General features: G+C 41.6%; 1 protein-coding gene across 2 annotated transcripts in view; it reads right to left on the bottom strand.

Annotated features, from left to right (window-relative positions):
- CLCN5 (chloride voltage-gated channel 5) overlaps nt 1–24394 on the bottom strand; it is a 154607-nt gene extending 130213 nt beyond the window's left edge. For both annotated transcript variants that reach the window (XM_082609016.1, XM_082609017.1), the window contains exons 1-2: nt 24157–24394; nt 21913–22069 (exon numbers count right to left, since the gene is read on the bottom strand). In XM_082609016.1, coding sequence (XP_082465142.1) covers nt 21913–21928 — 16 coding nt within the window. In that variant the 5' untranslated portion in view covers nt 21929–22069; nt 24157–24394. The remainder of the gene's footprint in view (nt 1–21912; nt 22070–24156) is intronic.
- Nucleotides 24395–25887: the final 1493 nt, after the last annotated feature.

Here is a 25887-nt window from a genome sequence, read left to right as displayed (position 1 = left end):
TTTTGGACCCACCTCCTAGAGAAATGGAAATACAAACAAAAATAAACAAATGGGACCTAATGAAACTTAAAGGCTTTTGCACAGCAAAGGAAACCATAAACAAGACCAAAAGACAACCCTCAGAATGGGAGAAAATATTTGCAAATGAAGCAACTGACAAAGGATTAATCTCCAAAATTTATAAGCAGCTCATGCAGCTCAATAACAAAAAACAAACAACCCAATCCAAAAATGGGCAGAAGACCTAAACAGACATTTCTCCAAAGAAGATATACAGACTGCCAACAAACACATGAAAGAATGCTCAACATCATTAATCATTAGAGAAATGCAAATCAAAACTACAATGAGGTATCACCTCACACCAGTCAGAATGGCCATCATCAAAAAATCTACAAACAATAAATGCTGGAGAGGGTGTGGAGAAAAGGGAACACTCTTGCACTGCTGGTGGGAATGTGAATTGGTACAGCCACTATGGAGAACAGTATGGAGGTTCCTTAAAAAACTACAAATAGAACTACCATACGACCCAGCAATCCCACTACTGGGCATATACCCTGAGAAAACCATAATTAAAAAAGAGTCATGTACCAAAATGTTCATTGCAGCACTATTTACAATAGCCAGGAGATGGAAGCAACTTAAGTGTCCATCATCGGATGAATGGATAAAGAAGATGTGGCACACATATACAATGGAATATTACTCAGCCATAAAAAGAAACAAAATTGAGTTATTTGTAGTGAGATGGATGGACCTAGAGTCTGTCATACAGTGTGAAGTAAGTCAGAAAGGGAAAAACAAATACCGTATGCTAACACATATATATGGAATCTAAGGGGAAAAAAAGGTCATGAAGAATCTAGGGGTAAGATGGGAATAAAGACACAGACCTACTAGAGAATGGACTTGACGATATGGTGGGGGGAAGGGTAAGCTGTGACAAAGTGAGAGTGGCATGGACATATATACACTACCCAACGTAAAATAGATAGCTAGGGGGAAGCAGCCGCATAGCACAGGGCAATCAGCTTGGTGATTTGTGACCACCTAGAAGGGTGGGATAGGGAGGGTGGGAGGGAGGGAGACGCAAGAGGGATGAGATATGGGAACATATATATATGTATAACTGATTCACTTTGTTATAAAGCAGAAACTAACACACCATTGTAAAGCAATTATACTCCAATAAAGATGTTATAAATAAATAAATAAATAAATAAATAAATACTTGTCTATTAAATCATGCAGGGCAGCTGTGAGCAACGGAAAATCATATTTTTTACCCATTTAAAATTCCAAAGTGCTAGCCAAATGGAGCTTGGGAGTCAGTCCAAAAGGCAACGTTCTTCAAAATGGTAGCTTAGAGAAATGCCATCCAGCTGTATTATACTAACAGTCCTTTAACCCTACCACTTCCTTTAAGCTCCGCCCCCCATTTGTGTAATATTGCATCCATGTTAACTGGTGGAGAAGTATAACTCCTTGAGTTTTACTCTGCAGTATTTTAGGTTATTTTTGTTGCTTTTTTTTAGATAACTTGTGAGGTTGAATATTCTTGCAAAAATTTGCAAAATCCCCGCACCTAAGACTATCCAATCTTGACATACTTGATTGTGTTATCCAGGAAAAGCAGCAACGCAGAAGAGATGGCAGAACTGAAGGAACAATAGCCTAGAAATCAAGAGACCTGATTTCTGGCCCAGGGTTTATGATTAAATCACTATGTGACCTTGGGCAATGCAACTTAAACTCCTGAGCTATATCTCAGTTTAAGATAAGGTCACCTGCAGTATTTAGGACTAAGAATTAGAACACCAGAGCAATAACTGAAAACTGCATCAGGTCTTAGCATTCTTGTTTATCTCTCTTTAAGTGTTCTGGCAATAAGTTTCCCTTGAAAAAATGAGTATTGACAAAGTTTGGGAATAATTTCCTTTAGTATCCAAATAATTAGAATAGCTAGAAAAGCAAATAAGGGTCATTTATCTGATATTTATGCTGCTATCACTGGAATCCAGACAATCTGTCATTATCTTCCAAGGTAAGAATTACAGGACATCAGCATAAATACAAAGGGGCATCAATGACCACCTCCATGGATCTCTCTCAACCCCAAATTCCCTGGTTTCTCAACTTCAGCGCTGCTGACATCTTGGGTCAGATCATTCTTTGTTGTAGGGGGCTGACCTTTGCTGTGGGGGGCATTATAGGATATTTAGCAGTTTTCCTGACTTCTACCCACTAGATGCCAGTAACATCCCCCGCAGTTGTGAAAACCAGAAATGCCTCCAGACAGTGAGGTGACCCTCAATTCCTTTGTAATTAAGCTTATACTGAGACCTGCAATTTTCAGTGTGTCATCTGCTTATGACACAGCTTCATTAATATGACATGGAGTAATCAACTGCCACTGGCAATCTGGATTCTCAAAAGGCATGACCTTACCAGTAATTTTGCGTTTAATACACATACAGCGGAAAATACTTTTGTAAAGTGACCCATTACACTGCAGAGCTTATCCATATATCTTTTTCAGAGCCAAAACCATGTTTTCACACAAATAGTGATTCTGGTAGCTAATATTTTAGATTAAGATATTTAAGTTTTAGAGCCCATGATATTTTTCTTTAACGTTAGAACCCTGGCTTTAATTTAGTGATCAAAGTTTCCAATAAACTATCCATCACTTTATTCTCCTCCAACAAATCCCCATGCTTCCTCTTACTCACCTAACCGCTCACAAGTTCTGGTTCCCAGTGACTGGGCCCTATACCCAGTCATCCACCTTTTCATCCAAAGTTTTGACAGATGGTTATTCTACTTCTTTGGGATTAGAACTGGGAAGGAGTACTAATGAGAGCTTATCAGCCATAAAATAATAGGATCAACCAAACATATAAGGAATATCTTTAATGTGATGGGGACACAAAAATAAATACATATTAGACAATGAAAGAACCACAGAATAGAAACAACCACAGAAAGAATCACATCAACCACATGCCCAAAGTCATTCAGCTAACTCATTTGATAGGCTGATAGTAGAGTGTTCAAGTCAAGGGTATTCAGATTGCAGTTATAGATGAAAAAGTAGAGTTTAGAGCTAAGTTTATGGGTTTGGGACTCAACACCTGGAAGGTAGGACACCAACATGATAATGGTGGTTACCTCTGAGGAGGAGGTTGAAAGAGAACTTTCACTTTTTACTCAAGATGCTTCTATATTATTTTTTTAAGATAAACACGTAATCATGTGTTACTTCTATAATTAAAAACCAAAAGAGGTAAAGCCAGAAGAGAAGATGAAATTTCACAGGGAGAGAATATAAAGGGAGAAAAGGCAAAGAACACTCCCAAATATGGATATAATTAGGGGGCAGAAGGAAGCAACAGCAGGAGAGGCAGGCAGAAAGAGAACTAGCAGAGTACAACAACTCTGTGGCCAAGGGAGGGAAGTTTCAAAAAGGAACTGAACTGTCAGCAGAACCAAAAAGGGAAAGGGGGAGAAAAGTAAGATGGCAGAACAGAATTTAGATCTGAAAGAGGCTTCTTAAAAATCATAACCTTCTCCCTATATTTTGCCACTCAATCTTTGAGAAAATCGAGGCCCAGAAAGGTTAGGCTGCTTGCTAGATAGGTGTTAGTAGCTAGAGGGCACAGCAAAGGGAGACCACAACATGTTTATGGATAGTCTAGCGAATGAGTCCAGTGGAAAGAAAGAAAAGATACCAGAAGAAAAGGGGGGATAATTGGATACAAGCTACCTAGAATAGACAGGAAGAGATGGGACTGAAGACAGAAGCAAACAAAAATAATACAACTTTTCCTCTGAAGCGGGATAACTTGTTTCCTTTTTCATTTGGGTTGTTAGATTGGGAGGTCAGGGGACTCACTCAGAGTACTTGGGTTTCCCCAGAACTTCACCCTTGGCACCATTCCCCTCTCAAACTATACACACACCCTAGACTCCATTTACCATCTTTATATGAAAGACTCCCAAATCTCTATTACACAGCCCAAACCCTCTCGTAAGCCCCAGACCTGGGGGAGATGAATCTCTACTTGGATATCTATAGGCATCCAAACTGAAATCTCCATCTCCACAAGTCTACTCCTGCTCCAGTGCTCTTTGTCTCAGTGGAAGGCCCCACATGATGAATGATATTAGGCAAATTACTGAACATCACCTCTCACTATACCTTTGTAAGCAAGATAAAAAAAAACATTCACTGGATGACAATAGAGTCACAGCTGTTAGAGCAGCCTTACTCAGTAAGTGTCCCTTAATGTCTTAATGGTAAGTTGCACGTCTTCAATTAGCCTCGTTCAGCTCTATGCCAGGTGTAGCAGTCAATTGTAGACCACCTCCAACCATTTGTACCTCCTGGTGTTCATGCCCTTGCCTTGAGTGTGGGTGGGACCTGTGAGTAGCTTCTGGCCAACAGAACACAGCAAGGATGATGGATGTCACTCCCATGATTATTATAATTCCTTCTTGCTGTGGTGACATAGAGACTTTATGGTTTGCTGGCCTTGAAGAAGTAAGCTGCTATGTTGTAAAGTGCCTTTGGAGATGGCCATGTGGCAGGGAACTACAGGTGGCCCCTAGGATCTGAGGGCCTCAATCCTACAACCAACTAAAGAACTAAATTCTGCCAACAGCCATGTAGGCTTGGAAGAAAACCCCAAGGCCTCAGATGAGACTTGCGGTCCCAACCAACACATTGATTGCAGCCTGAGAGACTGAGCAAAGGACCCAGCCAAGCCATGACAGACTTGACCCACAGAAACTGTGAGATAATAAATGGGTATTGTTTTGAGCCACGAAGTTTGTGGTAATTTATTATGCAGCAAAAGAAAACTAATACACCAAGCAAAATTTTATTAATTACTTGGATAAAGATAATCATAAAATATGTATAATAATAATGCAAAAACTAACAAGACAAACAAGAAATAAAAATTTAACTACATTAATGTTTAAGTAAAAGCCTAGGTAGAAAGGTTTTTGTAAATAAAAATAATTAAAAAGAGAGAGAGAAAGAGACAGACAGACATAGACATACTTGGAGTAAGAAGTAGGCCTTAGGCTCATTACAAGCTCATAGTAAGATGTAGCTGCCAAAAACTCAATACTATTTGAGGCCATGTTAATAAAGTATAATGGACAAAACAAAAGGAGAGCAGTCACACTGTACCATATGAACTGGTCAAATCAAATCAATAACTATTTCCTGGGTGCTTCTATTTAAGGCATTAGGAACATGTATGTTCCTGTCCCTCAAGTATTTTCCACTCTATCTGGGGAGCTAAGATAAACATTTCAATAAGTTAATCCATAATAAAGATTTTAAGAAGCAGTTTAAGACAATGATAGAAAAGATATTATAAGGCGGGCATTAGAATTCATCTGGCAGTTAGTTAAAGATGGTAACAGAAGCAGAAGTTCAGAAGAGGGAGACAACACGCCATTAACAATATTATGATTATTGTTTTGCTGATATAATATAAAAGTGAATGTATTCAACACTGGGATTCAGTTTCACATTACTGAGCACAAGTTCTCAAATTTTGAAAAGATGGAGGTAAAAAAACCATTCAGACAAGCTGTGTTATTTCAGGGGCTTTTTAGTGACAGATAACACTACATTTTACAGATGAGTAAATATTGGCAAAGGAGGGTTAAATAATTTGTTGATTATAACCCAGTAAGTCAACTGTACTGAGAAGCAGATTTTCTCTTAGTCTAGAATGCTAATGAAAACTCACATTACCTTTCTACATTACAATGGCTACTTTTGGTTAACAGTGTTTTCACTAAATAATTTGAAATCCTGAGTTGTCCTTTACTCTTCTTCTCCCTCCAAAGTTGACCAGTAATCAAGCTTTGTCATGTCTTCCTTTGTGATGGCTCTCACATTTATCCCTTCCTTTAATTCCCCCAAATTAACTTCTTATATCCAGGCCCTCACAATGTTCTACCTGAATCTCTTTCAGCGATCTCCTAACTAATTTCTGCAATTCCCGTATCTCCTTCCCTTCTGCCTTACATAGTTCTAACCATGACATTCTCTGCAAAAAGCCCTTCAATTGCCCCCCGCCGCCCCCATTGCTTGCAGAATGAAGTATGGACCTCTTATTTTGTGAGCCAGAGTTGGATTCAAGTCCTGGCTCTACCACTTCCTGCTATGTGACTTAAGAGCCTCGTTTTTCTCATTTGTTAAATGAGGATAATACCAACTGCCTCATATGTCTTGGTTTTCCTGGATCAGTCTCTGTCTAGACTAATGCCATTTGATTAAAAGTGTCCTGGTTTTGACATTAAATCATTTGGTCAATAAAGGCTTGTTATGAGGAATTAATGAGACAATGCATATAATGCATGTAACAGGCCTGGCACGACACTCTTTCTCATTCTCTCAAATGTACCTTGTACTTTGCTGCCTGAAATCATATCTCTAACATCAATAACTATAGAAGAACTTACCCCATACTACCTGGTCTACCTCAGGTGCCACCTCATCACCTTCGCCTAACTCCTATGGTATTCTAAACCCCTCTTATCATGTGTATCTAACACTAGCTTGGGTCATGGTTATTTCTACACGTTTTAACTTACTCAGAGATTAGCTGTGGGGAGGACGGTGTTTACTTCTAATTCCTCTTAGTCCCACTTGTGACACCTAGCAGTGTCTTTCACACAAAAGATACTCACTAAATTACTTAAATTTAGGAAGAATCCAGAATTTTGGCCACAAACTTCCATTTCACTTATCCATCGACTGTTTATTCAAGCCTTCTGCCTTCTTACTGCCTTGAGATCGTTTCACTTCCTCATTAGTACCACAGCAAGGTCACTAGAGCCAGACTGCCTTGGATCTAGGCTCTATCAGTTACCAGTTAAAAACGCATGAAACAGGACTTCCCTGGTGGCACAGTGGTTAAGAATCTGCCTGCTGAGGCAGGGGACATGGGTTCGAACCCTGGTCCAGGAAGATCCCACATGCCATAGAGCAACGAAGCCCATGCGCCACAACTACTGAGCCTGCATTCTAGAGCCCATGAGCATAACTACTGGGCCCATGTGACACAACTACTGAAGCCCGCGTGCCTAGAGCCCATGCTCTGCAACAAGAGAAGCCACCGCAATGAGAAGCCCGCGCACCGCAACAAAGAGTAGCCCCCACTCGCCACGACTATAGGAAGCCCATATGCAGCAATGAAGACCCAGTGCAGCCAAAAATAAATAAACAATTTTTTTTTTTTTTTTTTTTGCAGTACGCAGGCCTCTCACTGTTGTGGCCTCTCCCGTTGTGGAGCACAGACTCCAGACATGCCGGATCAGCGGCCATGGCTCACAGGCCTAGCCGCTCTGCAGCATGTGGGATCTTCGCGGACCGGGGCACGAACCCGTGTCCCCTGCATCGGCAGGCAGACTCTCAACCACTGTGCCACCAGGGAAGCCCTAATAAATTTATGTTATTTAAATGCATGTAAGGCACTTGGAAGAAGCACACAGCAAGTACTGGATAAATGATAGCCGTTATTATTTGTTCTCTTCTGTTCCTCGACCTTAGTCAAATCAGAACACTTTACTATGGAGAGGCCTCTCAGCAACATTTTCTACACAGGGCAGTCAACTTCTGGCTCTCAGCAGATACAAACTCCAGCCCATTTGTCGCTCAGGACCTTCTCTGTCTTTCTAGGATTTCTGTTTCTTGTCCCAGTTTCCCCCTCCTTTATGACTAGTCCAACGTGGGGCTGTTTCTTACACCTTCTCTGATCACTAGTGAAGACAAGAATCTTCCTGTCTGGTTCTCTAAGCATAACTTCCAGGTACAGGTTCAGGTTCAGTCTAAAGCAACACTCCAGGCAACTCCTCATGCTCTACAGTTTCGCCAACCGGAAACATTTCTCAAAAGTTGCACTCTTAATGATTCCAGTCTTTCTACACCAATCTACAGCCTGAAATTGCTTAGCCTTCCTCACTCCAGCCTCTGCCACCTGCCCAATTACACATATAATTATACATCCTAGAGTAAAACATGTCTTGCTTCTTAACCCATTTTTAAGTCTTCTACCATTCATCACCTGGCTAAAATTCCAAATATTAGAGAACCAGGGTCAGTTAAGACTGGCTAGTGACTCGTCTCTACGTGCACACAGTTGAGTGACGGAAATATTCATTACACCAAATCAAGAGGACATTCAGCTAGAAATTCCGTTTACCTCTTGTAGCTCAGGCAAAAGCCTTCTTTTGGTGGGGGGAGAGCGGGCTAAAATGAGCCTGAAGCATTTGAGGATTTAATTTAATCAAAACTTTATTGCATAAATATAATCAACTTAAATCTTCTCCGCTTCAAACTTAAGACTATACCTGCATTCCTCCTTGGGTCCTTAAGCAAAAAGCTCGAGAAATTGTAGCCGAGCATTCACTTAGAATATTTAAACAAGTTGAACAAGAACAACAACTATTTATCCAGACACTGAGACACTTAATTGTTTAATTGTGTGCTAAAATACAATTACTATGCAACTTAGGTATTAAAATACCCACAGATCAAAACTAATGACATAATTAAAATTGCTCCATCAAAAAAAACAAACAAACAAAAAACCTGGGCTTCCCTGGTGGCGCAGTGGTTGAGAGTCTGCCTGCCAATGCAGGGGACACGGGTTCGTGCCCCGGTACGGGAGGATCCCACATGCCGCGGAGCGGCTAGGCCCATGAGCCATGGCCGCTGAGCCTGCGAGTCTGGAGCCTGTGCTCTGCAATGGGAGAGGGCCACAACAGTGAGAGGCCCATGTCCCACAAAAAAACAAAACACAACAAAAAAAACCAACCTAACAAAATCCTGATTTTTACCTAATTTTATCTCACTTTATTAGCATTAAGCTTTAAACAAAGCCACACCCATCCCACACCACACCCCAAGCCTCCTGGTCATGATGATTCCCTGGTAGCTTTCCAAGGCCTTAGATTTGCCCAAACTCTGCCTCTGGTGCTTCAGACTTGACCTCTCACCTCAACCACTATTACACCTTTTATTTCTTAGTATAATAGTGTCAAGAAAAGAATTGTGTGGAATACAGGTTTTATTTAAAGTTTATTATTTAAAGGCATTATAGCTTGTTGTAAGCAAGTCAAGCAGTATAGAAAAGTGTCAAGTGAACATGAAAAAACCCTAGCCATCCCTAATCCACAAGTAACAACTGATAATTGTTTCATGTGCATCATTCCAAAAAATGTCTATGCATATGTAAGTATACATATTTACAAAGTTAGATCTATCTATCCTATAACTCTCCCCTTCTTTTTGCTGTACAGATGGGATCATACAATACCATTCTGCACCTTTCTTTTCCCACTTAAAATGTATCTTGGACATCAACCTCTGTCATTATATAGAGAGCTACCTCACTCTTCTTAATGAAATACATTCCATAGTGCGTATACACCATTATTAATATAACCAGTCTCTCATGATGGACATCATGATTATCGACAGTGAAAAAATGGCAACAACGAGGCAACTAACATCTTTGTAACATATACTTTTGTGCATCTCCTTTTTAGACTAGATTCACCGGGACAAAAGGTGAATTTTACATTTTGATAAGGACTTCCAAGCTGCCCTCCAAATAGGCTGTAACAATTTACACTCCCACCAACACTGCACAGAGGGTGGGCTTTTTAAAATCAATCACCTGGTCTGAAGTTCCTGCAGCTCAAATAAGGGACTAAATATTTAACACAAAAATAGCAGCACACTGATGATTTTGTTACATCTTTTACTTTATTTAACACAGTCTAGAAAACCAGGTGCGATGGCTGGTGGCAGCCACACCTTGCTGTGATTAGCCTGATTAGACTTGCCCCATCCAAATGCAAATTCAGAGGTACTATTCCTCACAATTCATCCAGCTCTTCAATAATGAATTCTTTAGGCTCTTTAGGCTCGGAGATTTTATTGAGTGAATTCAGCACAGAAGAGAAACCTATACTGCTCCTGGCAACACAATTATCTCTAACACCAGAGAGATTTTGCTAGTTTAACAATTTGGTTTTTTTTCCCCCAGTGGTAGTGAACATCTGTAAGCATCACTGCACAGAATCTAGTGAATCGCATCTAGAATAACACTTGTTTAACATTTTACATTTTGCAAAGCACTTTAGCATATCTTACCTTCTTTAATCTTCATGGCAAACGTGGCAGGAAGGCCAGGCAAGTATTACTCATTAAACAAAGGCTCAATGAACCCATAGTATGTGGCAGGCACTCTCTGCTAGACAGCTGGTATGCAAAGGTGAACGAGACACTACCCTCTCCTTCACTGATACCCTGCCCTGTCCAATCTATCTGCAAAGCCTCCACACTGCACTTAGGATACTTCGTTACATGGCCTACAAAACCCTGTGTACCAGCCCCTGCCCACCCTTCCAATTTCTTTCTTTCTTTCTTTTTTCCTTTGGCTGTGCCACGTGGCTTACAAGATCTTAGTTCCCTGACCAGGGATCAAACCTGTGCTCCCTGCAGCGGAATCGTGGAGTCTTAACCACTGGACCACCAAGGAAGTCCCCACCCTTCCAATTTCATCCCGTGCCCCTTTATACCTCCTTCACTATGGTACAGCCCTACTGGGCCATGCTAGGGAAGAATTCAGGTGCTTTCCACCTCAGGGATTTCCACTTTGTTTCCTCTGCCTGGGATGCTCTTCCCCCAGCTCTTCACCTGGATAACTCCTGCTTATCTTTCAGTCTCAGCCAAACCTGTCACTTCTTCCCAGACCCTCCCTCCCAATAAATTATGTCTCATTTATTATTCTTTTTCAGAGGACATTATATCACTCATGACACTTCACAATGAAATATTTGTGTATTTATTTGTTTGCATTCCAACTCCCCATATGACTGTAAGACTTAGGAGAACAAGAATCATGACTTTCGTGGCCACTACTATACCCCCAGCACCCACCTAACGCAGTGCCTGGTGCATGGCAGACACAAAAACAAAAGTACTAAACAAAAACAGTCAATGCCTTCAAGGGATATACGATATAGTGGGGAAACACAAAGAGAGGAAAGGCGAATTTTACCAGAGGATGGGCGAGGTTTCAGGAAAGGCTATAGAGAAGAGATGACCTCTGAGCTGATGGCTGAAAGATAAGTAGACGTTTGCCAGGAATGTGACCTACCGAAATGCTCTAGGCCACCAAAGGTGGACTGCTCATGGGGAAGAGCAAGGACCACGTGATGCCACACAGAATTTGGGTTTTGATATTTGGGTAGATGGTAGTTCAATTAATACAGCAAATGTAAGAAGAAGAGGTTCTACTATTATTATTTATTACCAGGGTCCAGAACCCAAGGAAAACAAGCCCTTGGCAGAGTCGGGCATTTGGATGGTGGCCATTCCCCTGCCAACCTGCTTCTCATCACTCTCAAGCTAAACAGGAAAGATCATGATTTCAACCTGGGAATATTCAGTGCTTAGTCATAGGTGGCCACACAGCAGGCCAGGCCAAGGAAGGGCAGTGGAAGCACCATAAGACCCAGTACAGACAGGGCCGGGGGTTCCTCTACATCTGAACACTTTTTATGGCCAGGAGATGTCAATGATGTAATTTAGTGTGCTTATCTTTCTGTGTGGGGGACAGAAGAAGAAAAGAAGAGGTGGGGAAAAAAGGGAAAAAAAATTTTCAGTGCCCAGAATATCTCACTCGCCTGATAACATCTATTTCATTGCCACTACATCAGCCCTGTCCCGGATTTATTTCTATGTTGCAATTTCTGTGATGCTCTTCATGGAAGGAGTCAGGCCAGAAATCCTAAATAAATACAATAAAATGCTACCTCACCCCTAAATGGTATTGGGCTGAAAAGCATGAAAATATGTCATTACTAAGGGGGTTACCTCATCCTATTAACTCCTCAACAGCTTCTCTGGTCTGACCACAGGTCTATAAATACCTGCGTGTTAACAGAAGGTAGGAAGAAGAAGAATCTGGCATTTGTTGCCATCCGTAGTGAAACTTTCTAGACCCCCTCCCCCTGCCCCACCACACACAGAACAGCGTTACATGAAACAGGAAGCTTTGAATCATAATTCTGGTTAAAACCTAAGGAACCTATAGTTTATTTCAAAAATGCTAACAGAGGAACAGGAAAAAGAAAAACACATCCTGGAAACCTCAATGACAAAACAATGCTTTGGGGGGAAAAAACCCTAAACTTTCCAAAGCAGCAATAAAGCAGGAAAAGCAATAGCAAGGAAAGACTAACACTTAGCAGAAAATTATAAAATAGCCAAGCCTGGGGGAATGGGGGCAGTGAAATGCAGTAGGGCTAACAGACTGGCATTCCCACGTGACAGCTGTATGACCCAGAATGAGTCTCCCTGGGCCTCAGTTTCTTCCTTTGCAAGATGAGACACTGGAAACAGATCACCTCAAAAGATCCTTTCCAGTTGAAAGATGAAAACTCTAATTCAAAAAGATACATGCACCCCAACGCTCATAGCAGCACTGTTTACAATAGCCAAGACACACAAGTAACCTAAGTGTGCATCAACAGATGTATGGATAAAGACACACACACACACACGAATATTACTCAGCCATAAAAAAGAATGAAATAAAGCCATCTGCAGCAGAATGGATGGACCTAGAGATTATCATACTAAGTGAAGTAAGTCAAAGACAAATATTATATGATATCACTTATTCGTGGAATCTAAAAAATAATACAAATCAACTTATATACAAAACAGACTCACAGACACAGAAAACAAACTTATGGTTACCAAAGGGGGGGGGATAAATTAGGAGTATGGGATTAATAGATATATGCTACTATATATAAAATAGATAAACAATAAGGATTTACCATATGGTTCAGGGAACTATATTCAATATCTTATAATAACATATAATGGAAAAGAATCTGAAGCTGTATACCTGAAACTAACACAATACTGTAAATCCACTATAGTTAAATAAAAAATAAAATAAAATGGGGGGGGGGGTGCTTCCCTGGTGGTGCAGTGGTTAAGAATCCTCCTGCCAGTGCAGGGGACACAGGTTCGAGCCCTGGCCTGGAAAGATCCCACATGCCGCAGAGCAACTAAGCCCGTGCGCCGCAACTACTGAGCCTGCGCTCTAGAGCCCGCATGCCACAGCTACTGAGCCCACGTGCCATAACTACTGAAGCCTGCACACCTAGAGCCTGTGTTCTACAATAAGAGAAGCCACTGCAATGGAAGCCCATGCACCACAACAAAGAGTAGCTCCCCGCTCGCCGCAACCAGAGAAAGCCCGCATGCAGCAACGAAGACCCAACACAGCCAAAAATAAAAATAAATAAAATAAATTAATTTAAAAAAATAAAATAAAATGAAATGTGGGGGAACTTTTCATTATAAATGAATTCTAGCTTAAAAAAACAGAGGGATGATAAAATTAGAAAAATTATCATTTTTCAACAATTCAGGTAAAGATCGCCAATTAATGCTAAAACTACTGGATGAATGATTTGGGAAACAGGATATTCACAAGGTCTTAAAGTACCATACCACAGATTTTTAAATTAATTATCTATGAAAAATAGAACCTCAGCAATGAAGAGATATGGCAGACACCTCCTTAATAAGTGATGACCTTAGCATCACCAATAATGGGATAAACTGACATTACATGTCTTCAACCAAAATGTAATGCAGTGGGACATACACAACATCATCTATGTAATTTTCTTGCCAAAAGCACAGAACTGGAATCTAATCTCAAGAAAACAGTCACACAAAGCCAGACTGAGGAATGTTTTACATGACAACTGTCCTGGACTCTTCAAAACTGTCAATGTATTGAAACAAACAAAGGAAAAGGAACAGGGGATTAAAGGGACAGATAATCAAATACCTCCTCCTTGATTGGATACTAAATGCCCCCTCAAGAAATGCTATAAAAGATATTTTAGGATAATTGAGAAAAATGTAATTATAGGCTATAAACTAGATAAAATTATTGTATAGATGATAATTCCCTATGTCTGAACACTATTATTGTTATGTAGGAGAAAGTCCTTGTTCCCCTGTTCTTTTTTTAATTAAAATTTTATATTGAGGTAAAAACTTTATTTGTAGATTCACATGCAATTGTAAATAGTACAGAGTAAGGCCATATACCCCTTGAAGTATGATTATTATTAACCCCATTCTACAGATGAAGAGGGTGAGGCCCAGAGATGAAATAACTTGCCCATAGCTATCAGTGACACAGCCAGGATACAAACCCAGGGAGTCTGTCTCCAGAGACTACACTTGACCCCAGAGGAGACAATTGAGGCTTTTGGAGCTTAGGGAACTCTGGCTACCAACTGGCAGAGCTGGGTTCAGATCCAGGTGTATCGGATTCCAAGGCCCATGTTCCTTCCACACTGTACGCTTGGGAAGGAATGACTGGCTCTTACAGAAAAAAATTCTGAAAGACTGGTTTTAGTTACCCCCTATTCAACGTTTTTCATCATAATCCTTCTCCCCCGCCCCCATTCTGCCCCGCTGAGGAGTTGTGGAAGGGCAATAATGCAGAGAGACAAAGAAGTCATTTCTTGTACCTGTTGGAGATGAGACACACAGATACTAACGTTTTGATCAACAGAACAGAACCAGATGGCTTTTCCTAGGTGATGGTGGTCCAACTATCAAGCCACACAGCCATCTAGATTTCACACTGAAGTTCTATTATCAACTCACTGACTGCTTTGTGATGCTCCCCTTGGCCCCCAAGTGTTAGCTAAATCACAGTGTTTACAAATACACTGTGATATGCTTAAAAAAAACCCTGCAAAGTTGAAACTTACTTCCTTTGGATCTGAAGCCAACAGAACAGTTTCTCATTGCAACTGTTTTATTTTCACCCTTAACCCCTGACATATTTTGCCACTTCACCTTATTATGTAACTCCCACACTAAATTAAGTGTAATTTCTCCATTTTTGTACACATTCCCTGTCCCCAAACTCACTCTCAAAGAGGTTTTGGAGTCAATAGGAGAGACAGCTAAAAATTACAAGAGTACTTGAGGAAGTATTAGTAGCAAAAAACTGCTCTAACAAAACCCTCAGGAGTTTGGTTTTTTTTCTTTAATTTGGAGGCAGAGGGGGCACAGAGAGGCTGAAACAGTTGTCCAGAAGCCTACACAATTCACTCCTTGTTGGAGGCACTGCTATTTTATACCTCACTTCCAAATTTTTAAAAGTAATACATATTTATTACATAAAATTTGGAAAGTAAAAATAAAAGGGGAAAAACATAAATGCATCCTACTACCTGGGGATAGCAACATCAACAACTTTGGATAATCCCCATCTATTCTGTATTTATTGTCACACTCATAGGTATTTTCTTTTTTGAAATGTATTAGATTTGATTTTTACTGCAGAGCACACATATCAGGGCAAAGTGCTACACACACAACTACAAATCATTCTGGGGAAAAAAAGCTGTAAAAAAATAAAACTGCAACTGCTTTAGTTATGCAGTCCCAACTTGAGGAATCCACGCTGGCAAAGGTGGATATATACATTCATAGGTATATACGTAACATGTAAAGACAGAGATACACACAAACCCCCACTTAAATTGAAGACAGAAAAGGAATAATCCCATACTCTTCCATTATGTCATGAAGATTTTCCTCAGCGTTGGTCTGGATTTTTAATCTGTGGACCTGCCATAATTTACTACCATTCCCCTACTATGGAAATTATCTTCAGTTTTTCACCATTTATAAATACCTTAGTATATAAAGCTGTGTACATATATCTGATATTTCCTTCAGAAATTATACCTTTAAAAATTAACAAGGAACCCATGTTATGTACAGAAAAAAATGGAAGATACAAATAAGTAAAAATAAAGTCAACCGTAATTTCTTTTTAAAATACTCGTGTGTCTATCCTCTTAGACTTTTCTTTGTACAAAACATACATGGACACACCACATATATTAATATGGGACCATACTATTAATAAGAAAAAGTAACAGTTACTAATAATAGTTATCATGTATTAAGTACTTACCACATGCCAGGCACCGTGATTTTCTGATTTAATCCTTTCAACCGTCCTGTATATCAGCTCAGCAGTTCCCTAACTTGTCTGCACACTGGAGTCACCAGGGGCTTCAAAATTCCCGGGGAGCTGCATCTCATTCCCAGAGATTCAGATTTAATCGGCCTGTGTGAGGCCTGGGTTTGGGTGGGCTTAAAAGATCCCCAGGTGATCCTAATGGACGTACAAGTTGAGAACTGTTAGGATCGCTGCTATTTTATCCCTCTTTTAACAGATGTGGAAGTTTGAGGAACGCTAAGGTAAGTAACTTCCCAAAACCACGAAGCTCATAAAGCTGGGATTTCCATCCAGCTCTTAAGCCCAGAGGCCACACTGTTAACTACTGATAATTTGGGATGTGCTTCCCAACCCCACCATTTAACACCATATCATGAACCTATTTCTGTGTTAATAAGTATAATAACTCCACAGTATCATTTTTAGTAACTATAGTATTGCATTGTATCAATGCATCAGAATGCAAGTTATCAATTTTCCCTAGTATAGAAAATGCTGCAATCAATATCCTTATTGATACATCTTTGTGCACATCCTTCATTATTTCCTTAGGATGAGTTCCAAGAAAAGGAACTGCAGGGTGAAAAGGTAAACATGGTTTTTAAAGCTTTTGATGAATATTGCCAAATTGACATTCCCACCAGAAGTGTATGCAAATGCCTGCTCCCTCGGGTCCTTGCCAAAGCTGCGTTTTGTCATTCCTTTTTAATCACTGCAAATTATATTGGAGAAAATAGTATGCCATTTTAATTCCCCCTTTCTTTGATTACTACTGAGATAGAACATTTTTTCATGTTTATTGGCCATTTGGATTTCTGCATATGTATTTTCCTACTCCCATGCTTTGCACATTTTTTCTAGTAAAATACTTTTATTTTTCTCATTGAGCTGTTAAGTCTTTATATATTAAGGATAATGAGTCTTTTTGTAACTATTTCCAGTTTTCTCATTAACTTTATGGTTTTGTGCAGAAATTTTAAATTTTCACACAGTTAAAACTGTATTATTCTACCTTTCATATTATGCATACAAAGATCTTCCCTATCCCAAGATTATATGAGTATTCTGTATTTTTTCAGTTTCTTTAAAATTTCTTTTTTTATCTTTTAATTCTTTACTGCAGCAGTTCCCAAACAGGATTACACATGTGAATTGCTTACAGCACTTCTTTAAATGCTCAGGTCTTAAGACTGAATCACAATTGTGGGGGATGAGAACTGAGCAGGAATTTTTTTAACATCTTTATTGGAGTATAATTGCTTTACAATGGTGTGTTAGTTTCTGCTTTTTAACAAAGTGAATCAGCTATACGTATACATATATCCCCATATCTCCTCCCTCTGCGTCTCCCTCCCATCCTCCCTATCCCACTCCTCTAGGTGGTCACAAAGCACCTAGCTGATCTCCCTGTGCTATGCGGCTGCTTCCCACTAGCTATCTATTTTACATTTGGTAGTATTTATAAGTCCATGCCACTCTCTCACTTCGTCCCAGCTTACCCTTCCCCCTCCCCGTGTCCTCAAGTCCATTCTCTACGTCTGTGTCTTTATTCCTGTCCTGCCCCTAGGTTCTTCAGAACCATATATATATATATACATATATATATATATATATATATATTCCATATATATGTGTCAGCATATGGTATTTCTTTTTCTCTTTCTGACTTACTTCACTCTGTATGACAGACTCTAGGTCCACCCATCTCACTACAGATAACTCAATTTCGTTTCTCTTTATGGCTGAGTAATATTCCATTGTATATATGTGCCACACCTTCTTTATCCATTCATCTGTCGATGGACACTTAGGTTGCTTCCATGTCTTGGCTATTGTAAGTAGAGCTGAGCAGGAATATTTTTAAAAGGCAATTCCGATGCACCAGCCTCCTTTATTAAGAAACCCTATTTTAATCCTTCTAAATTTACGTTGGTGTCATTTTTCCAAGTTACTTCAGCACATTTGTTAAATAAAGCATTTCATAAGCTTGAAATGCTACTTTTATCCTCGTCGGTAAGTTCCGTGAGAGCAGAGCCCATACCTGTTCTTACTGACCACTGCATCTCTAGAGCTCAGCATAGCTCCTGGTGCACAACTGGTGCTTGATGTTAATTGAATAAATAAATGACACCTGACAACACAAGTCTCCACTCTCAGCCCGCCCTAAACTGGCTAGTATTCTCTTCAATATTTCCTTGACCATTAGACCAACGAAACTGATGTTATTAATGATGACCCTAAGTTATCAAAGATATTAAATTATGCTCAGTACACTCTGTTTAAAATGGCCAGGAAATGTCTTAGAGGACTCCATCAAACAAAGTCAAAAATAATAATGTTGGGCTTCCCTGGTGGCGCAGTGGTTGAGAGTCCGCCTGCCGATGCAGGGGACGCGGGTTCGTGCCCCGATCCCGGAAGATCCCACATGCCGCGGAGCGGCTGGGCCCGCGAGCCATGGCCGCGGAGCCTGTGTGTCCGGAGCCTGTGCTCCGCAACGGGAGAGGCCACAGCAGTGAGAGGCCCGCGTACAGCAAAAAATAATAATAATAATAATAATAATAATAATAATAATAATAATGTTGGCCATGTTTAAGAGGCATGGGAATTCGGATCCAATTCTCCATGAAGGAACTAGACAGGACTGACCCAAGAGACTAATGACACTTGGCTTCCTCTAGCTTTTAGAGTTCCTCTATTAGATCCAGAGATTGACTCAGAGCTCCCTTGAGCTGCGGACAGACCCACACATTCCCTCTTCCACGAGTCCATGGAAAGAAAACTGGAATAGAGAATCAGGAGACCTGGGTTTTAGTCCTATCACTACTATTAACCTGTTTGACCGCGGATATGCCACTTAACTTCTAGGGGTTGGGCTAGATGTTTTCTAAGGATCTCTTCATATCTAAACCTCTACATAAAGACCCAAACAGACGACTACAGGGCAGGCCTTCCAAGGACAACCTGAAATTCCCTCCACAGAACAGGGTGCCAGGCCCACTCCAGGCTATAGCAAATAATGATGATAGCAGTAGAAGCAGTAGTAATAGTAATGGGGGTAGTAGTAATAATAACAGCTATTGCTAAATTTTACTAAGCACTTATATGATAGACAATATTCTAAATGTCTTACTACTGCTAATAATGGCACACATTTATATGACACTTACTATGTTCCAAGTGTTTTGTTTAATATTAACTAATCATCACAACAGCCTTATAAGGTGAGTTCTATTGTTATCCCCATTTTACAAAAGAGAAAACTGAGACAGAGAGATTAAGGGACTTGCCCAAGGTCTCACAGCTACCAAGTGACAGAACCAACAGAGTTGAACCTAGACCCATACTTTTAACTACTCTACCATACCGCCACCCAAACTATCATTGTACTATGCTTGTCACTTCAGAGGTTGCAGAAAACAAGGAATGATTGCAGTTACTTCTGTGGAATACTCCCCTCTTCACTAATGCTAGAAAAATTGTTTTCCTCCAATGTAATCTTCAGCAGATCGGATTTCAGGGCCTGAGATAGCAAAATATATTACTTATTAAGAAATTATGACATTTTATTAAGAATTGTTATCCATTAAAATGTTTTTATTATAAATCATTAACTACTGATGACATTTCCATTAAACAGAGAGAAAACACACAAGTTCTTTATGCATCATTAGGAACAAAACTTTAGCTCCCCACTTACACAAACTCTAATTCTATACTTTCAGGACTGTCTTTTAAACATGGACCTGACAGCTCACAGGTGTCTCAAACAAAACAGGCCAAACCAAACGCGGCACACTAACTTCCCACAGTCCCCATGCCCCTCTCACTACCTCCTATGTTCCCCATCTCAGTGAATGGCACCACCGGCCCCAGGCACCCAAACTGGCTGTCAACCCAGCCTCGGTTCCTCCCCGCATCTAGTCACAGGACGTTTCTAGAATTCATCCCATTCTCTGTATCCTTGCTGCCCCTGCTTCTGCTCAGACCCTCACCATCTCTTCCCTAAACCACTATACCAGAAACCTCCCAACTGCCTCTTGGCTTTCATTCTCTCCAGCTCCAACCCCACCTCAACATTGCTGCCAAAGTAATCTTTCTAAAACAAAATCTGATTATGGTACTTCCCTGTTTAGAGTCTTTGTCTTCGGGATAAAGTGTAAAATCCTTCCTAGGACATACAAGGTTCTTTGTTATCCAGCCTCCGACTACCTTCCGTGCTTCATCTGAGGTCGTGGCCCACACATCTCACACAAGGCCAACAGAGCAACTTGGAAGTTCCCAAACAGTGCTTCTCTGTCTGCCCAGAATGCAATTCTCTCAGTTGCCCATCTGGCAAACTCCCACTCATTTTTTTTTACACCAGCTCAAAACTCACAGTTCATCATGCTTTTCTCTGGACGTCCATCGCATTTCGCATCTCTCCCTATTATAACACTTACTCAACCTGACACAATTATTTGTTTGTATGTTTGTCTCCCCCGTAAGACAAGGAACCCTCTAGGGTTCTGCATCTTACTCATCTCTGTATTCTACTTGTTGAATGAAAGAATGTCTCAGGATTTAAACAAGAATATTCAAACTCCTCCTGATAAATGCCCATTGTGTGAGTCAAAGCAGGGATACAGGCCGAATCTCACGTCAAAAAGTATCTTTAAATTGACAACCCTCCCACATCAAAAATTCCTGTTATGGGGGCTTCCCTGGTGGCGCAGTGGTTGGGAGTCCGCCTGCCGATGCAGGGGACACGGGTTCGTGCCCCGATCCCGGAGGATCCCACATGCCGCGGAGCGGCTGGGCCCGCGAGCCATGGCCGCGGAGCCTGTGTGTCCGGAGCCTGTGCTCCGCGGCGGGAGAGGCCACAGCAGTGAGAGGCCCGCGTACAGCAAAAAAAAAAAAAAAAAAAAAAATTCCTGTTATGGCTGTAACCAACAGGAGACAGTTTTAAAAGATACATTAGACCACCAACAAACCTACCTATTGAATATTTATGGACATTCAAGCTCCTTTCATTCTACTGCATATAAGTGGCCCTTAACCTTTTGTGGGTCACAGAACAATTTGGGTAGTGTTTGTCTACCATTTCTTAAACCCATATTCCCTTCTGATAAACATAAAAATCCCACACACCCCTGGAGATTCTGATACTCTCCCAAAGGGCACCATCTCCAACCCCACCAAAAAAAAAACAAAAGTAACTTTATATGTGGTAAGAATTCACAGGTTCACAAGAGATATAGTCTATCAGGCAAGACATCACTGAGCTTTGCTCTCAAGTTGTTCCATAATATTAAAACAGGCATTTCCCTTCTATCACCAAATATAATCATTATAACGCTAAATATGCTTTCAAGTCTTTACTGGGAAGAGGAAGTCAAGGAGGTGCTGACATCTGTCTCCCCCACCTTTGAAAACCTTATGATAGAAATTTGCTGGAAACAAATAAAAAACAGAAATATGAAAAAATATCCTCCATCTCTTCACCTATAACCCCCACGAGTACATGTTCAAATGAAGGGAGTTCTTTGAAAATGCTCCTGGCACTTCATTTTCCCGCTACTCCTACCCCCCCACACACACACACCCCTCCACCCCTACTTTAAAATAATCTGAACTTCCAGCTAGCAGTAACTCCTTTTAAACCCATATGCTTTGTCCTGGCGAAGACAAAGGGTTAAGTTAAAGAAACCGCTGCCTGGCTGCCTGCCACTGGCTTGGAGGGTTGGGCTGGGATAGAGAATAGAGGAGGAAAAACCAGTTGAAGGCCTAAGTGCTAACTTCTTACCCTGCCACGTGGCCATCTTGATCTTATTCTCTCCCACGCTGGGGTCACAGGCTCAGAGTTTCCCGGACCCCCCAGTTTTGTAGGGAGACTCGACTGGGATGTAGATGGAACAGCAGCTGTGTCGTCTTGTTTTCTGCAAGATGCTCAAGCCAAGAACCTGAAAATGTCAACAGGAAAACAAATACCTAAATGAAAAACATTCAAATCCTTGAAAATCATCTCCTGTCCCTCTCTGGACCTCTCTTTCAAAGATAAGCAGACATGGACAGTGTTAAGTTTCCACCTAAGCGACAAGGTATCACTGAAAAAAAACGGGGAGATCTAGAGTCAGTTAATATTGCCCTTGAGTGCTGTCCAATTCTGCATGAATCACTGGATCTTCAGTAAGTGGGTTTCAGAATCTCAAAGGATGGGTGATTGGATGAGATAACCATTAAGTGTCTCTCCTATCTCAAAGTTCCACACTTTGGGGAATGAAGAACAGCATAATATCTGATGCCCTCCCCAACCTCCCCAAAACACCCAACTCTACAACAAAAAATTTGTAGAAAGGAGAGGACATTTTGTGACTAAAAGTTTTAAAACAGATCTCGTATAGGAAAAGAAAAGAAGGCATAATAAAAACTGAAGAGCCATGCCCTCGAGGTCGTGGTGCTTCCTCTCCACTTCATTATATTTTCCCACATTTTGCCAATGTCCTGTAGAGAGCACAGACTGCTTTTAAAATCAGGAAAGAAAAGAACCAAAGGAAAAGAAAAATGTAAAAAAAAAAGAATGCTAATTTAAGTAAAACCAAATTAATTCAGATAATTCCTATTTTTAAAATGTCAAATTCAGTCTTAGGACAGTACTACTTGGAAGGATATGAAAGGCGCTAGAAATGGGAGAAAAAAATGAAAGGTCTGACTACTTCGTTTGATTCAGAAGGTGAAAATATTAAACGCTTTTCTTGTCCATTTAAACAAGTTCTTCATTAAGCCTTCCTTACGTAGCATACAAGCCAATCTGCTTTTTCTAAGAAAAAGTCCTCACCTTTTTGACCTGGGGAACTTCAAAGCAGATTGCTATTTCCATAGCTTTCATACAAGCAACATCTCCACCCCTTAAGTGAAAACGCTAACGTATACATACTGAAGACTAATACGAACTTGAGAGCCATCATTTTGGCCTTTTTTAAATACCTTTTTTTAAAGGACTAAAGTGTGAATGTGTACACTAATCCCAAAAAGCCGATAGAGAAAAGACAACGCTTTGGATAAAGAAAGGCTTGCGAAGTCCAAGAAAACTAGGAACTCACAAAGTCCCAGGATGAATTCACCAGGAAAAAGCGCTCCGATGACTTATCTGGAACCTAGGACAGTTTGTTTTGGTTTGCCTTTTTTTTCCCTCTTATTTAGCGCGCAGTTAAATAGTACTGATCCGCGCCTCGTGGGACCAGGAGAATTTAACATCTCCGTAGTCAAACCCGGGTAGTTGCTAATAAATGTATGAAGCGTTCATAAAGCAGATTCTTACTGGCTTTTTGTACTCCACACTTCTGGATTTCCCTCACTTATTCGGGGTAGCTTACACTGACGTTATCACATGGGCACACGTACAACTTCACTTGGCACTCCTGGAAACTGATTTGCTCTGAAATATTAATAAAGTACACGCGCATCAATGTGAAGGTAAAGTTTTCCCCTTGGGGTGGGTGAAGGCGCTCAAGCGCAAGCCTGTAAAGTCTAGAGAGAACCAGCTCCCCGCGTTAAGTGGGAAAAGGAAAACGCAGCAACGACTTTTCCGAGAGTGTGGACTCGGCTTCGCTACGACCCACACAAACCTGCCAGTCCAGAGCAGGATGGATAAGAACGGGGCCTCGACAGGGCTTTACCAACCAAAGCCACCCTGCCTCAGTCCTGGAAAGGGGACGCCTGCAGCTAACCTCCCCCATTCAAAAGCGGGGCGGGCTTGGCGCGGCTCCGCTAGGAACTTCGCTGGGACAGCGCAGGGACCCTGGCTCGGAGAATAGGGCTGGGCTCCCTGGAAGATGCCGCCCTGCACTGGCTAGAACTGGCCGGTCTAACTCCTCCGAGTGCCAAGCGGCAGCGGCCGGGCACGGGGAACCCCCATCTCCCGGGGACGAAGCCAGCGGGGGAGCGCTTCCCCTGTGTCGCTGAGCCCAAGGGGGTGCTCCGGGGGTGGGCCGGGGGCCAGCGGCCCGCCAAGGACCTGCTGGGGTAGAAACAGCCCATTTGTCTTTACCTGTCGCCGAGGTCCGGAGCAGCAGAGTCCGTGCCCGCCGCCGGCGGGCCGAGCGCTCAGTCAGCTCTGGCGTCCAGGACACTAAGTTGAGCTAGCGCCCCACGTAGCCTGCAGAGCTTCATTCACAGCCCAGCCGGGAGGAGGGGGAGCGGAGCAGGCGCGCGGCTCATGTGACAGACGCCTCGCAAGGATCGGCCAAGCACGGCCGCCGCCTGCGCGTGCGCGCCCCGTCCAGCCCTCTCCCCACACCTCTGCCGAGGCGCGGAGGAGGTGATGCCCGCCCAGGAGGCAGCAGGGCGGGGAGAGCCGCGGAGAAGGCGGTGCTCAGAGGAGTTTCCGCGTGCGCAGCCGCAATAAGTCGGCCCTGCTCGCTGCCATATTTAATGAGGACTGGGCGGGTCCTAACCCAGTGCTGGGCGTGTCAATTGCTTTTGAAAAAGAAATGCTCCTTTATGTTTCACTCTTTCGAGCCTACGGTATGGTTTTTTGGTTTTGTTCTTAAAACAAAACTGTTTACCCTGAGCTTCTGGCCCACAGAATAGTTAGTGGTAGAAATCTAATACTAATTACATTAGCTCACGTATTTTGAGCCTCTAATTATATGCCGGGCATTGTTCTAAGCCCTTTACTTTTTTCATCTCATTTAACGTGCACAATAACCCCACTGGGGTATGTACTATTATTTCTCCACTTTTATTCATAAGAAAACAGAGGCACAGAAAGGTTTTCCGAGCTCACATAATAGTGGTAGTATGAATAGTGATCAAATGTAGTGATGCTTGTAACAGCCAACTCGATCCTCATAGTAATGCTGGAAAATCTACACTGCTGTTTTTGGTATTGTCTCCATTTTAATCATTACAAAACAGAGGCTCAGGAAAGCAAAAATTACCGGACTGGTAAGGGGTAGAACTGGGATTCCAACCTAGGTCTACCTGACTCCAAAGCCCTTTGGCCTAGGTTTGGAAGAAACAGCCCCTCATTTTACAAAAGAGAAAACAGGCCCTTGGGGTTTGTTGACCTACTTAACATGATCCAGCTAATTATTTACTGGCAGAACTGAGACTAGAATTTATATAATCAATCCAGGTAATCTAAGTAGAACCCCAGGACGCTAATTCAGAGTCCACTGTAGTGAACAATTTTGAACGCCTGCTTTGGGCAAGCTAAGTGGTGTGAGATACAAAACCTGTATCCTAGACCAGTCAGCACTAGGCCACCAAGGACAAATCCATAATCAAAAAAGTCCGGCTTTTGGACCTATTGTAGCAAGGGAGACAGCACACCAGAGAAACCATGGGACATCTTACCAAACAAAGAAAACGTCACTATGGTGTTGGGGGGAAGGGTGGAGTTTAAGTGAATTTTAAATGAAGCATTGTTTTAGTAAGCTCAAAGCAGGGCTGTGTGAAGGGGTCAACATCAGGTCTGGACTTCGAAGTGAACCCAGAGTCCTGTTTCCTTGGGAACCACAAAGTAAAGATAGATGTGGAATGTTGTGTTCAGATACTCCTTATCTGAAGCTCTGCACCTGGATTGGAAATTGAGGCTACTTCTCTGGATACAAGAAACGTATGTACTCCAGACAAAGGTGGGATGTCTTATTCTCACTGATATGATTTCAAGCAGCAAAGTTCCTGATAGTCTATGATTGTAGAAAACAAAGTTTCTCAGTGAGTGAAAAACATGGTAGTCACTCAGATAAGGCGACTGTTATCCTCTTACAGCTGC

The sequence above is a fragment of the Mesoplodon mirus genome (assembly GCF_964341445.2).
Source record: "Mesoplodon mirus genome assembly, chromosome: X".
In the NCBI taxonomy this organism is placed as follows: Eukaryota; Metazoa; Chordata; class Mammalia; order Artiodactyla; family Ziphiidae; genus Mesoplodon; species Mesoplodon mirus.
The sequence above is the reverse complement of the archived record's forward strand: the minus strand, read 5'-3'. Positions and strand labels throughout refer to the sequence as shown.